This window comes from Xiphophorus maculatus, chromosome 18 (assembly GCF_002775205.1).
Source record: "Xiphophorus maculatus strain JP 163 A chromosome 18, X_maculatus-5.0-male, whole genome shotgun sequence".
Lineage (NCBI taxonomy): Eukaryota > Metazoa > Chordata > Actinopteri > Cyprinodontiformes > Poeciliidae > Xiphophorus > Xiphophorus maculatus.
Window position 1 is genome coordinate 3,139,452 of NC_036460.1, and position 14,701 is coordinate 3,154,152.

Below are 14,701 nucleotides of genomic sequence, written 5' to 3' on the forward strand. Positions count from 1 at the left end.
ATTTTGTGACTTGTGTGAATTTATATGTAAATTATGAAGGAATTATGTACTTTATTCAAGCTGCTGTTTCTTGCTGAAAACTTATTTGTGACTTAATTTTGTCTTATTTCAATATTTGCACTAAAAACAAGATCAGCAGTAAGATGCTGTTTTTGACAATCATCTCAATTCACCAATTTTTTCTCCTGTCTTTGCGTTATTGTTTGATTGGCCAAATTTCGAATCATTAAATATCCCGATCAAACACAATCAACATTGATTTTTACCAAGTTTATATATATATATATATATATATATATATATATATATATATATATATATATATATATATATATATATATATATATATATATATATATATACCAAAAATCAACAGTTGGATGCGTCCCCGCTGCTCCTCCGTTGAGTTTAAGACTTTTGGACCTTGAACGCATCACGAGTCAAAGTTGGAGACACACGCGGGACCAATCAGGACCTTTCCCTCCCCTCCTGTCCGGGTTTTCTCTCCGGGCTGAATGAGCGGATGAACGGGCGGCTGCAGACGGAGTGAGCGCAGCCAATCCGCTGCGTCCTGCCTGGCTGCGTGTTGGAGGCTCTTCAGCGCCGCCGCGCTCTCATCAATCTCCGCTCCTCACCTGTTTGCGTGGATCCGTCCCGCGTGGACTGCCACTCAGAGGAAATGCTGAGTGACTCATTTTATGCTTTGTAATTTATTTATTTATCCACCGGATATCAAAACAATTTTTTTTTTTGAAAGCTGAGTTTGGGCTGAAGGTCCAACTCGTATAAAAGCAACCTGGACCCACAGACACGCCAAACAGCTTGCGTGACATTTTCCTTTTTCTATCTTTAGCCTGGATGGAAATGACCGCGGCGCGCTGTCATAATAAAGGAATAATCCAACATTTTCTCTGCCGTCAGGAGGATCGATCCGCGCCGCCGACTCGGAGCGGATAAACTGGATTCTTCCGCGGACATTGATCCGAGGATTTGACTGTTAACCTTCAGACATTTAACACTCCCAACGGTAAGTTCAGGAAATTAGGCAATAAATCTACTACTGAGGGGAAATGACTGGTGTGTGTGCGTGCGTGTGTGTGTGTGTGCTGCACAGAAGGCATTAGATCACACAGTTGTCCACCTGTTGTGCCAGTGATGTTTTTTTCTACATGGATCGATATAAAATACTTATTTTATTTAAAATTTATTTTACAAGATTTTCTCATGATTAAAGAAATATGAACTTGACAATAATTATTTAGAGTCCATATGTGTTTTTGCAGCAGTTTTACCCACAGCGGTTGCTGGACCTTCTTTTTTTCTGGTCAGAAACGTTTCCGTTTAGCGTTAAGGAGCAAAGCAATCAGTAATATGGACATGATAACATATCAATAAATTATTTTAAGTATATGTTTGGAAGTAAAGAATGAAAAACAATTTAGATTTTGTGACAAAAATACAATTAGATATTTCTGATGAAAAAAAACCCAGCTTAGAAGCACAATAATATAAAAAAGACAAAATGAGTTTTAATTTTTTTTTTAGAATAATAGAAAAATTACTTTAAAAAATAGTTAAATATAGAATAAATTATGGTGATGTACACAGAAAAAATGCACATATATTTACACCAAATATATCAAAAGTGAAAAATATTAGAATTTTCAAACTGGAAAATATTCTAGAAAAACGAGGAAATTTTTGAGTTTGAAAAGTCAAACATTTGTTAAAAAAACTCTGACATTTTTGAGAATAAAACTTTGACATTTCTGAATTAAAAAATCCCGTTTGAAACTCAGAAATTTTAAGGGTTTTTTTCTCAGAAATGTCAGATATTTTTTTCTAGAAATTTTTTCACTTTTGAAACTCAGGAAATTTCCAAAAATTGAAAAAAAAAGTGAATTTTGAAACTCAGAAATATCCAATATTTTACTGAAAATGTTTGAGATGAACCTCAACATTTTTGAGCTTTTTCTAATAATTTTTTATTTATTTTTTACACAAGCTCATAAATCTTGTGTAAAGCTGTTCATGTTCTTCTTGTGCAATTATTTTAGATCAAATGCATTTTAGATTCAATCAAAAATTGTGAAATAGCCCTTTAGCTCAGCTCCTCCTTCTGATGAACAACAGGAAACTCATTCAGCTGATGTAGCTTTTCAGTTTGGAGTGAGCCGCCGCCCATGGATGGATGACACCCCGGGGAGAGAGCCATAAACTCTTGAGCTGTATTTGAATAACATGAATCCTGAGCTGTAATCAGAATATTATAATCAGCTGTTGTGATAGAGAGAGAACGCAGCATGAATGTGATTACAGTGTGTGTGTGTGTGTGTGTGTGTGTGTGTGTGCGTGTGTGTGTGTGTGTCGGAGGGTCTGAGCGGAACAGCGGACCCCCTGCTGACCGCCGCCCCCCACACGGTGGCGCTCTGTGTGATTCTCTGCCTCCCTGCACTGACCTGCAGAGCGCACTGTAACAGCGCCAAACACCGACTGAACGCAAAACACTCTTCACTTCTCTCTCTCTTTCTTCTTCTTCTTCTTCTTTTTTTTTTATAGTTTCAGCTGCGTTTGTTTCTCATTTTTGGGGTTTTGTCAGAGTTTCTTTCTCATTTCCCTCAACAACTCCTCAGCCGCTGTCAGTCGCCGGGGTTCATTAATGAGCCCTCCTCCGTTTCCCCATGTGGGGGAATGTTTGCGAGTGGGAGAGCAGAAAGAGGTGGGGGCGGGGGGCTGGTGAGAGAGACAGAGCAGAGGAGGAGTGGAGTGTGAGATTATCCGCCGTACCTGCTGCTGCCGCCGCCGCTGCTCAGATATTAACAGCTTCTTTCCGGGATCTGATGCTGCCCGGAGCGCGGAGGCAGCGCCGCTGGAGGCAACCCTGCTTCTGAGCCTCAGGTGGACAGATGGAGACGGAGGAGGAGGTCAGCGAGCCCCAGACAGGCGCGCCGCACCCCGAGGTGAACGGGGACCTGCCGGGGAACCCGTACCTGAGGGACGGGGCGCTGGACGCGGCGGGGAGTCCGGCCAGGGAGCCGGCGCCGCCGCAGTGTCCCCCAGAGTTCAGCCCCAGCCACCAGTGTGGGTAAGGATGAGAAACAAAGAGGCTGCTGCTGCTGCGGGAAACTGCTGCTGCCTCCTTCATCGGGCTGGAGGGATTGTTTGATTGTTTGTTGGGTTTTTAATAAGGCAGTTTGTCAATAATCCTGCACGTCATTTATGGTAAAGGGCTGCTGTGAGAGAAAACTCGTTTGTTTTAATTAGAAGGAAAAACTTTGACAACAAATTTTTGGTGTGGAAAATTGAAAGACTTGGTTTGCTGAGCTGCTGAGGTTTTGAATTTAGAGTAATTTTAGGCATTTTAAGGGAAACTTTGCTGGTAGTAAATCAATATGATTGAAAAGATTTACGTCACGTTGCCAGATTATTGTCCAGCTTGGTGTTTGGGGGTCTAAACCTGCTGCTTTTGCTCTGTGAATTGTATGGAAGAGGATTAGTGCCACTTCCTGTCATCTTCTTTGTCGTTTCCGCCAGTAGTAACATACAGTTGTTGATCATGTGACCTTCTGTGATTGCGCAGAAACTTTTTTAAAATCAAAAAAACATAATCCCAATTCTCACAAAATTAGAAAATTAGAGTTTAAAGTCAGAATTATTAACGTTACGATTAAAACTGTCGACATTCTGCTAACTTTGAAAAAACACAATTTTGCAATCGTGTTTTTGTTTTGTGTCATGTTAGCACAGAAGCATTTCTGTCTAAAAATGTGATTTTTCTTTTTCAAATTGCAGTGTTTCCGTTAAGCAAACTTATTTTCGTACGTCGGATGCGAACGCAGCTCGTGTTTAAAACGCAGTGAACGCACACTGAGCTTCCTCTGTGACCAGAGAAGAAATGAGTTCATTCATTTTCTGGCGCTTCGGCTCAGAGTGGTGCGGGGTGAAAGCGTTTCTTTGGTCCTGTCCAGAGTTGGTTTCTGTGACCCGGCCGGTACACCGTGTCCCGGTGGCGTCCCCATCTGTGCCGGCCATCGCTGCGGCGCTGCGGAGTCTGACGGAGGGAACTGCCATCTGGCCTCCCTGTCATGCAGAAAGCCGCTCTTTTCATCAGGTTGCTCTCTCCTCGGTGTGCCTCCTTCTGCTCTGGTCACTTCTGGAGGCGACTGGAACTTAAATGACCGGATGAGACTTTGTGTGCATGAAAATGTCGTCTGTGGCGAAGGGAGCTCTTTACACTCTTGGCTGTTTGCCAAGTGGGCGAAGCATCAGAACGGTCGATAAATTGCGACTTGGATCGAGAGCTTGGTGTTGTTTTCACTTGGTTTTGTCCTGGAGACGGAGGGGATGTAATTCAGTCTGTTCCTTCATCAAAGCTACGGCCAAAGCAAAGAAATGTGGTTGTTTCATTTTATTTTTAAAGAGAAATATCCTAAATAAATCCAGTCTGAAGGGGAAACTCATTATATTTGATCGCTTTTATGAGAATATTTGAATAAAGCAATTATTCCCAGTCTGATGCTTTATTTTAAGTTCATGGGAAATTCCTAACAGGGATAGAAAAAACAGTTTGAGCTTTTCTTCCCAGTCTTTACTTCTCGTCAGATTCATGTAAAATCAAACCAATTGGTTTCACTGCTGTTATATTTAAGACTTTGAATTTGCAGGAATATTCAGAGTTGAGTAGTTACTAGTTACGTTTACTCCATTACACTTAAGTTTTTTCAAAAGAAAAAGTACTTTTAGGGAGTATTTTTACTACACTGTACGTTGAGTAACTTTATTAAGAAGTATTTCTGCTTTTACTTGAGTAAAACTCTGGATTTTCTCTGGAAAAACCTGCAGTTTCTGTTAAAGTTTCATAGGTTTTCTATTGAAAGAAACTGATTTGGAAAAAGTTTCTTTCTTAATTTTTTGCTACTTATATAAATGATTGTCATTTTAGTCCTTAAAATACCAACATTCCCACTTAACTTTATATTTTGGTCCATCTCATGATGTAATTCTTAAATATTAAATGATTGATAAGCTGATCAATCATACTTGAGTAGACTTTTTACCAAATACTTCTTGCTTTTACTTGAGTAAAAATATGTTGAAGTTGTGTTGCTCATACTTGAGTACAATGTTGGAGCAACAGATCGAAAAGTTGCACACATGCAAAAGTTTTAACAACTTCCCACTTCCTGTCACGTCCCTCTATAGGAACCAGACTTCCTTGTACTTTTAAGTGTTTTTAATCAATAGTTTTGGGTTGTTTATCTAAGGAGGACAGAAAATTGATTGTTCCCCCCCCCATAAATTCAGAAAGCAGACAAGTGGAGGACAGAGGAAGGTGTTTAAAATCAATATGTGCAGCAGAATGTTGAAAACTGAAAAGCAAAAACCTGAGAGAGGCATCGTCCTTAAGGTGACCTTCTACTGAATGCTAGGCGTCCGGCTAACGGCTCTTTGCTAACAGGTTTGTTTTTATGTGTTAGTAAATTAGAATACCATCAAAATGTTTCAGTAATACTGAAAAACATATAAAGGCTTGTTATACACAGAGTGACGTGTTCAAGTGTTTAATCCTCTTAATTTGGATGGTTATTGGTTAAGGAGAAATATACCTAAAACATCAGCTTGTCAAGAAGTTACAATGTTTCATAACTAAATGTAATTATTTTTTTAAAGGAAAAGTTAAATTATCACCTAATCATGTGGAAATCTGCTGACTCAACAAATGTTCAGCAGTCATTGACTCCTTCCACAAGCAGCTGCAGGTCTTTGAGTCCTGTATCTAAGTATGTTAATGGAAAATTGTATGGAAGGAAAAATGTGACAGATAAAAATGCTCCAGGAACAGTAGTAAATGTAAAGTGCAATTTAGTGATGAAAACATCTGTTTTTAAAGTAAATTTGAAAATCCAAGGCCTGTGGGTCAAATTTGGCTTCCAGAAAAAATCCAGAAAAACAATCGTGGAACCCTGGAGGAATCGATCAATCTGCTCAACATCATTTAAATTTAAGAAATCGAATTCAGGTGCGGCTGCTTACTAAAGTTTTAGTAGTTTAATGTGTTTTATCAATATATCCTGGGGAGGATCTTAAAAACAGATAAACTTAAATTTCCAGTTTGGTTCATTAAGTTTGCTGTAACAGGTCAGTCACAGCATATTGGAGCTTAATTTTTTTTAACATAGGAGATCGTAAAGTTTGAGTTAAATGGTTCCAGTCACAGGCAGCAGGAAGAATCGTGTCTTGTGAAGTCGGACCTTCGCCTGGAGCTTCACACCGACTCCTGACTGAAAGTTCCTCTGAATAACGGCCGGCGCTGATGCCTCCCTCCGATTAAATAAGTCAATGAGCTGCAGCCCATAAAACCGGGCCAGGTTTCATCTGCCTGCTCAATCCCTGTATAATAATAATAAACCTGCCGCTTTGAGATTGACGACAAAATAAATAATTATTCTATAAAGGTAACTGTCAGGAAACTTTTAAGCAGTCAGTTCTGCGTAATGCTGAGATAACGTCCTGATTTAACGCTTTTATTCTGAAGGGCAAACCGCTTCCCTTCAACTGGGAAACTTTGATCCATTCAATCAGCATAATGACACCAAAGCAGGCTCTGTTCTTTACAAACTGCTTCATGTTTTCTCCCCTTTAGCTCATATTTCATCTTCTGAATTAATAAAGATTTTGTTATGAGATGTTAGAGTAAATTATGGCTGTAAGATATAGCAGCGTAGTAAGGTGCCATATCCAGTTTGTGCTTCTGTCTACATTCTTGTTTGTCTTTAGTTTTTGCTTTATTTGGTTTCCTCATTTCATGCATTTCATGTGAGAAACAAACAAACAAAAAACCCAAATCAAATCAAGGTACTGAGGATTTAGAGGCTTTTTAGAAATCCTGCTGTAAACTTGAAATACATTTGATTTCTGCTGCATTTATAGTCAGAAGTTGTTAAACAAATCTAGATCACGGAGAAGAAAAGTTTCATGGCCCGATTCAGTGAATAATCTTCATTTATTTTACTGTTTTTTTACTTGTAACAATACATTTTGCCCATGTTATAAGTGAAATAATCTGCCTATATTATCAATATCAAACAAGCGTCTACCCTCTATCTTGCTGAAAAGTTCTTTGTAAATTAGCTTAATCTGATTTCAAACAAACAAAGATATTTTCAGTAGAAAAAAAATAAAACACTTGGTAAGATTTTATGCTTTGTAACCCTTCAGTCAAGTTTTATTTGTGTAGCACCTTTCAGCAACAAGGTATTTCAAAGTGCCTTACATCATAAAAACACAAAAATACAAAGTTATAGAGCTCACAGTCAACAAATGAAGCATTATATTTTGTCCATTGCCATCATTACGCAACAGATTGTTGATTAATTGTTCAATGATTGTTGCTCAAAACTAACTCTAATCATGTGGGTTTTCAGTCTAGATTTAAACACTCAGTGTTTGATCGTCTCAGCAGAAACTCTCAGGTTCACCGGATTCATTATAAGAAAAGATTGAAATCAAGATGGTGGTTAAAATCAGCCCAGCAGCTTCTGTACATTAAATAAAATACAATAAATAACCCTAAACAAAGTACAGAGCAATAACTCCCAATGAGCATTTAGCAGCAGTTAGCTGCTAGCTAACAGCAGTTAGCAGTTGTAAATTTAAACATAGCTAAAATGCACAACATTAAGAATGATAAAAACGTATATAAAACTCCACAAAATTACTCATGAAACACTGAATATTATTAAATTTGTCTAAAATCTATCTAAAATATAATGGCTACTTCCTGTAAAAGAAAAGATGATCCTGATGCCCTCTGCAGTTTGCGAAGGGCAACAGAAGAAAGGGGGCGGAGCTGTCAGTTACCCGTTGCTATGGTAACCGCCAACCGTCGCGAGCAGCGCAACAGAGCTTAATATAAATGTCTGTAGAAACAACTAAACAAAATGAATTCAAAGAATAAATAAACAACATTTGGACAAACTTCTCTTTTACAATATTGTTAATGTCAAACAGAAACAGGTTTTCAGATCTACTTTTTCTTATTAGCTTGGAAACAAAGTGATTTTATTTTAGAATGAAAAAATAGAAATAATATTGCAGTACCTTAAGCATATAGATAATGGCTACTGCTGATTTGTTTTTGTCTGTAAATATGTAACACCTAAGCTGTATAAGAACAATATAATCTTTACAAAAGTTGTAAAGATTGATTTATTTAAACAACTGGTGGCATAATTTGCTCATAAACTGGAAAAAATATATATTTTTGAACTGTCTTAAAATGACAGAAAATGAAGAGCTGAAGTGTGAGGCCGAGCAACACCTACACAGTGGAGTTATTTATTTATCATCCGCCACAATCTTTTATTTTTTATTTTTTCAAACCTGGAGTAAAAGCTGGAGACGGAGTAATCGTGTACCTGCTGAGTCAGCACCAACCTGTAAGCAAGATGGCATGTGTGAATAAATATGATGTGATGAATGCATTAGTGACTCAAACAGCTGGTAAATCTTTCAGCCAAGGATTAAAAAAAAAAGATTATTTCTCTTTTTGTTTACTTCCAGGCACAGAGCAGTTGGCGCCTCTGTTGCTAGGAAGGTAAACCAAAGCTTGACTGGAAGAATGTCAAGTGTTTCGCTTACAAATTGGGCTAACTATGAAGAATCTTCCCCATAATTCAATACAAACATGGGAAAAAGAAAAGTTTTGAATAAAAAAAGTGAAAGAATTCACTGTAATTTTCAGACATATGAAACTGGTCATCCATTTGAAACATTTCCAGAGGTGGACAGAGTACTCAAAAACTGTACTCAGGTAAAAGTATCACTACTACAACATATTATTTTTACTTGAGTAAAAGTAAAAAGTATTTGTCTACTCAAGTATAACTGATCAAATTATCAGTCATTTATTTAAAAATGACATCATTAAATGGACCAAAATATAAAGTTAAGTGGAAATTTTGGTATTTTAAGGATCAAAATGACAATAATTCATGTAAGTAACTAAAGAGAATGTTTCCAAATCAGTTTCTTTCAATGAAAAACTGATGAAACTTTAACAAAAACTGCAGGTGTGAGTCTGTGTCTGGTGAATTTCCAGTTGAAACACGTTTGTATTTCATTCAGTGGGTAGAAAATCCAGAAATTTTACTCAAGTAAGAGCAGAAATACTTCATAATAAAATTACTCAAGTAAAAGTAACAGTAAAAATAAAATACATTTTTATAAAAATGTTACTCCAGTAAATGTTAGTTTTGGCCAAACATTTAAACAAACTGCTGCTTGTGTATAATTTCTCCATTTCTCTTTATGTATTGTGATTTGTGAGACTTTCTAATAAATGCAAGTACATAAATATAAATTACCTTCTCAAAATTCCAAGTAGTGCTTAAAAAATAGCATTTTGAAGGAATAATTAACCATAAGTTGCTGGTGCTTGTTATTGAAATGATGTGGAAAATTCAAACCAATAAGCTGATTGCTGAAAACTTACGAATATTTTGGGAAGAAGCCAACAGTTACCATCATACAACATCACTGCTTCTGATTTTTATAAATGTCTTCCTTATCGGCTCTGTACTCAGTTTGGTGAACTTTAAGAGCAATTCGTCTGCAAGCTGCACAGAACCAGGGTTGAATATAAAACGCGATGGATTGCTTTGCTATAAAGCAGAACGACGTGAGCTGGGACACGAGCGAATTATTGATGAATTAGGAAATGAAAAAGCTTCACATTATGCACAAAATAAATCTGCATGAAATAGGTGGAGGTGCAGACATCTGGATTAGATTATTAAACTGACGAGTTGGAAGAATGAAAAAGAAGGGAGACGGGGAAAAACCCTCTAAAGTGACACAAACACAATTGTTGGACTAATATTAAAACAAAATGTCCTTTTTCCCTGATAACCATGAATGTGTGTTTACTTCAGTTTGAACACATCAGTAATTTACATTTGAAATAAAATAATTTACAGCTGTATCAGAGTTAAAGAAATTACAGAAATCAAACCACTAAGTTGAGTATTTTTATCCAGCAAGAAACAAAAACTTTGTGCTTTTCATGTCTAATTTGGTGCTGAGGCATTTAATATTTAATAATTATTTAAAAAACGTCTGAGCAGCCTGAAGATCCTGTACTTTGAATTACAGACAGTTAAAAGTGTTGAAAACACATAAAACAGAAAATAGCCCAAACCTCTTGAGTCGTAAACTTCAACTTCAGCAACTCCTGCTGGAATATGAATATGTGAATATCAGTGAATATGCTGAGAAAGCCACAGACAGACTGGACTTCCCAGAAAACCTGATTAGACTGAATGTTTTCTGTCCTGCCTTGTGGTAATCCCCTGGCTCTGCCGCCCTGGGCAGAAAGTCATAATACCCACAGCAGAAACTGCTGCTGCCAAACGTGAAGCGGCTCTTCATTTATTATTTAAATGGCCGTTCTGCTGACGGATTTGCATCCAGCCTTGTTGGTTTAATCTTTTATTACAGTTTACCAGCAAACTTTTTTTATTTCCCTCCCGCTTAATGCAAATGAGAAGCAGCGTTTCTAAGCAGGCCGGAGGGATCCGTCGCTGATAAACAGCTCAAGGCTTTTTAAACGCTGAAGTTTTCCGTTTTCTGTCCTCTTTAATGCTGTTCAGGGTCATGCAGGGCTGCCGCTAATCTGCTGCTGTCACAAAGCGAGAGGGGGGTACAACCTTCCAACACACACACTCATGCACACACACTGTTTGTGATGGGTAGCTAAGCTAGCAAGAATGCAATTGTTAAATCTCCTTCCAGGGAAGTCCTAAAGGAGAAGTATCGTGTATTTTCATGGCATGTGTGATCATTTTATAGCAAAATCAAGGAACTATGCTGTATATATCAAATAAATTTTACTTTGTAACTTAACACCTTCAAATTTGGCATCTGTCACTTTAAGAAGCTCCTGCTCTTCTGAATCTCTGCCTTCAGAAAGTCATCACAGCATGGCTCCTCTATTAACCCTTTAACAATGTTTTTGCCAGTGTTAAACTGAGAAGCAGCTCCTTTAATGAGCTGCCAGATGTTTGCTAATTGCTGCTGGCTAGTCTGAAGGAGACAGAAGCTTGGAAACTGAGGAGGAGCTGCGTCTTGAAGGCGGAGCTATGTCCACCCAAGCGTTTTTCACAGCTGAATGGTTGCCATGTAGATTTTCTTAGGCATGTTTGAGAGGTGTGTTTTTGATTACAACATGATATACATCTAAAAAAGAGGCAATTTTACATAATACTGCACCTTTAAAAATCTCCATTTGATCTTTAGATGCTCACAGAAAGATGTTCATCTCCAACATTCAGCAGAATTTGATCGTTTGTCTCCTGAATCCAGCCAGAAGAAAAACAGAATCTCTCCAATCTCTCTGCCCTCCTTGCTCTTACTTTTCCCCTCTGTGTCCTTCAGCTTCAAATGATTGAATAATTAATTGCCAGTTCAGACTCATTTGCACATACAGTACATGCATGCACGCTGGCGCTCACACACTAAGCTTTTGCCTGAGTCTCCCTCACCGGAGGCTTCTCGTTTAGTGAAAAGGTTCTGCTTCATTTGTGGCTCTCCTAGTGCCCTTTAGATGCTAATTTACTTTAGCTTCACCTTTGTCCTTACTGTGGGGTAATATGTGCAACTTTGCTTGAAAAATAATTTTGTACACAAGGCAGCATGCCAGTGATTAAACTGTAGTTTCAGATGAGGGTACGGTAGTGGTATCCAAGTCCAACAACCGTTAAAGTTACTGCTAAATGTGCTAAAAGCGCATAAACAACGTTTGGTGCGTTTAGAGCATCAGGAGCGTCTGGTTTACATTCAAAGTCTCTGTGGTCGCATGTCGAGGGGCGTCATGGCTGTGCGATGGAAGCATTTCCAGTGTTCGACTCACGTCAAGCGTCCAACGCTGGAGTTGGAAAATTTAAACTTTTGCCACTGGAAGCGCAGCGCCAGCCAATCAGAGAGAGTCTACTATGTGACACAGTGACCAGCAGTTGGTGTCCTGTGTTGAGAATAAAAAAAAGCTGGCTGCTAAGCTAAAGCTAAAGGAAATGACATGTTATGAAATGCAAATGAACGCTAGAATTAAAGGATATGACACACTAGGTAACACCTTCTTTAGGGCGGAGCTTAGACAGAGGCTGACAAAGGAAGTTACCAAGTGTTGCTTGTTGCCATTTTGTCCTGCTAGCTCCTGAAGGTAGCATGAGAATTGGACCAGCTGCATTTTGGTATTAATAAATGGAATTCATGAATTCAACTCACCGACTCTTCTTCAACCTCATACATCAAGAACTCAGCATGGAGAAGGATAAATTCTCCACACCAGCCAGGAGATGCAGGCAGCGATGCGGGTTGGAGGGTCGTCAGTCTGGACTCGGGTCAGACGAAAACAGCTCTGATGGCGACGTGGCTTGTGAAACTCGCAACACCTCCGAATTATCTGCTGAATTCAAACACACGTCCTACGGAGACATTCGCTTGCTTTCAGTAAATAAAAACAAGACACTCTCAAGATTTCATCCAACATTGTTCGAAGTAACCGGGAGAGGAAAAAAGGCAGGAGGTTCCCACGTGTCGTGCCGTTATCAGAGCAAAAAATATTCAGCAAAGACATCTGAGCTTCTGTTATGACTGCAGAAGCTTTCAGTTCATACTATTTTGGTGCCGCTCTCTCAATTTCATCCGCCATTGTAGAAAAATACCGGCAACGCATCCAGAGCGAGTTTGATGCGTATAAAGCAGAATGTCAAGCATCTGACTTCACAGTTCAAACGTGTCCAACTGGTAGCGTCGGACGTGTTTTTGAGGCGTGAAACGCTTCCGGTGCGAACGCAGCTCAAAGCAGCAAAGAGAAAGGGTGTGAACAGCGGGTACTCGAGCATGATTGACAGCGCTAAGACCCTCCTTCTGGCTTGTGTTTGGTTGTTTCTGACCTGGAGTGGCGTATTTCTGCAGATGGATGTAAGACCACAAGAAGTTTTTTTTTTTGCAGATTATCTGTCCCATTACTTACTGACAGTGTGACAGTTTTGACAATTATGCAAGAAACTGTTTGTTTTTTGTTTGAATTATTGTCATTTTGTCCTTAAAAACCCCCCAAACATTTCCACTTAATTTATATTTTGGTACGTCTGATGATGTAATTTTTAAATGTTAAATGATTGATATTTTGATCAGTTACTCAGTTCTTGAGTCGACTTTTTACCAAATACTTTTCTACTCTTACTCGAGTAATTTCTTGGATAGCCTTTTTTTACTTTTACTTGAGTAAAAGTATGTTGAAGTAGCGCTACTCGTTCTTCAGTACAGTTATCTGTTCTCATTTGTGTTCAGACTCACCCGGTGACATCACAAACTAGAGCTAACCTTTTATGGATCAGTGGAAAGAAGAAAGCCAAAAGAGAAACAACAAACCTGGAAGGAAGGAAGAAGTTGCTCTTCCACGAAACCTTCTGACCTAAATGCAGAATAAACTGAATAAAAACCAACTCTGGAAGAAAACCAGTCGAAGGTCGCATTTTTAAGATTTCTGAGTAGCTATGAAACCTGAAAACATGAATGTTGTGTAAGTGATTAACAGATTAACTGGATGTGGAGTGTGTTGGTGTCTGCAGCCGTCTTAATGCGTGTTTGTGTCGCCTGTCAGAGAGAAGATGCCGTTCCACCATGTGACGGCAGGTCTGCTCTACAAGGGGAACTACTTGAGCCGCTCGCTGTCCGACAGCGACAGCGACGTTCTGGCCAGCATCTCTGAGGAGGAGCTCGACGGTAAGGCTTTTCACACATCTGCCTCAGCTTTTAACACTTCACCTCAAGATGATCGCATGTGTTTGGTGCCTTTGCATTTACTGTGTGAATATTTGTATTTTTGTGGGGAGGAATAAGACGATCTGGTTTTGCTCTCAGAAGCTGACGACGCGAGCTTTAGTCACTGTTTTACCAATTTGAAACCAATTTATTGTGACAAGGTAACTCAAGCACGTCCTTTCTGTGAAAAACAAAAAACACTTTGAGGAAAATGGCTGGACCTGAAACACACTGCTGCATACTAATCACAGCAAACAAACCTTTGCTCTGTTCTTTGTTACACTTCATGCCAGCTTACGGTCAGAACCACAGCAAACCGCTGCCTGAAATAGAAAAGCAGCAGAAATGTTGAGTACAAATGGAAAACCCTTTGGAAATAAACATGGGCAAACTTATTTAGCAAGAAGATGTAAGCCCCAGTGCATACAAGTTACTGCTGTTAAAGAAACTTTTTGTTTTTCAAAGTACTAAACCTGCAGCAGTGCAAAAACACAAAAGTATTTTTGTCTAGTTTCCAGTGCAAATACCTTCATGTTCTTGAAATAAGACAAATCTATCTTACAAGTAACTTTTCAGCAAGATATAGCAGCTTTTTTAAATTTAAAATGTCTTAATACAAGATAAATATTCTCCCAAAGGATCTAATACTTTTATGTCAATATGAAGGAATTATTGACTGAAAACAAGCTCAGATATCTTGCTGAAAAATTACTTGTAAGTTAGTTTTGTCTTATTTCAAGTAAACAAAGATATTTGCACTAGAAGCTAGATCAAAATAATTGGTAATATTTTGTGTTTTTGCAGTGTTCACTTTAAAATTTTATTTATTTTTGGTCATTTTTAGTCCAAATTTATTTGTACAACAGCAACAAAG

The 14,701-nt window shown here is 38.5% G+C and overlaps 1 protein-coding gene across 4 annotated transcripts in view; it reads left to right on the forward strand.

The window, feature by feature from the left end:
• Nucleotides 1–543: 543 nt before the first annotated feature.
• The window catches only part of caln1 (calneuron 1), a 60,378-nt gene continuing 46,220 nt past the window's right edge, over nucleotides 544–14,701 (forward strand). Inside the window, exons 1-3 of one of the 4 annotated variants that reach the window (XM_023350910.1) lie at nucleotides 544–1,027; nucleotides 13,354–13,585; nucleotides 13,667–13,788. In XM_023350910.1, coding sequence (XP_023206678.1) covers nucleotides 13,560–13,585; nucleotides 13,667–13,788 — 148 coding nt within the window. In that variant the 5' untranslated portion in view covers nucleotides 544–1,027; nucleotides 13,354–13,559. Of the gene's footprint in view, nucleotides 1,028–2,156; nucleotides 3,086–13,353; nucleotides 13,586–13,666; nucleotides 13,789–14,701 lie in introns of those variants that run through there. The other 3 variants (XM_023350909.1, XM_023350911.1, XM_023350908.1) reach the window with 3 other exon arrangements.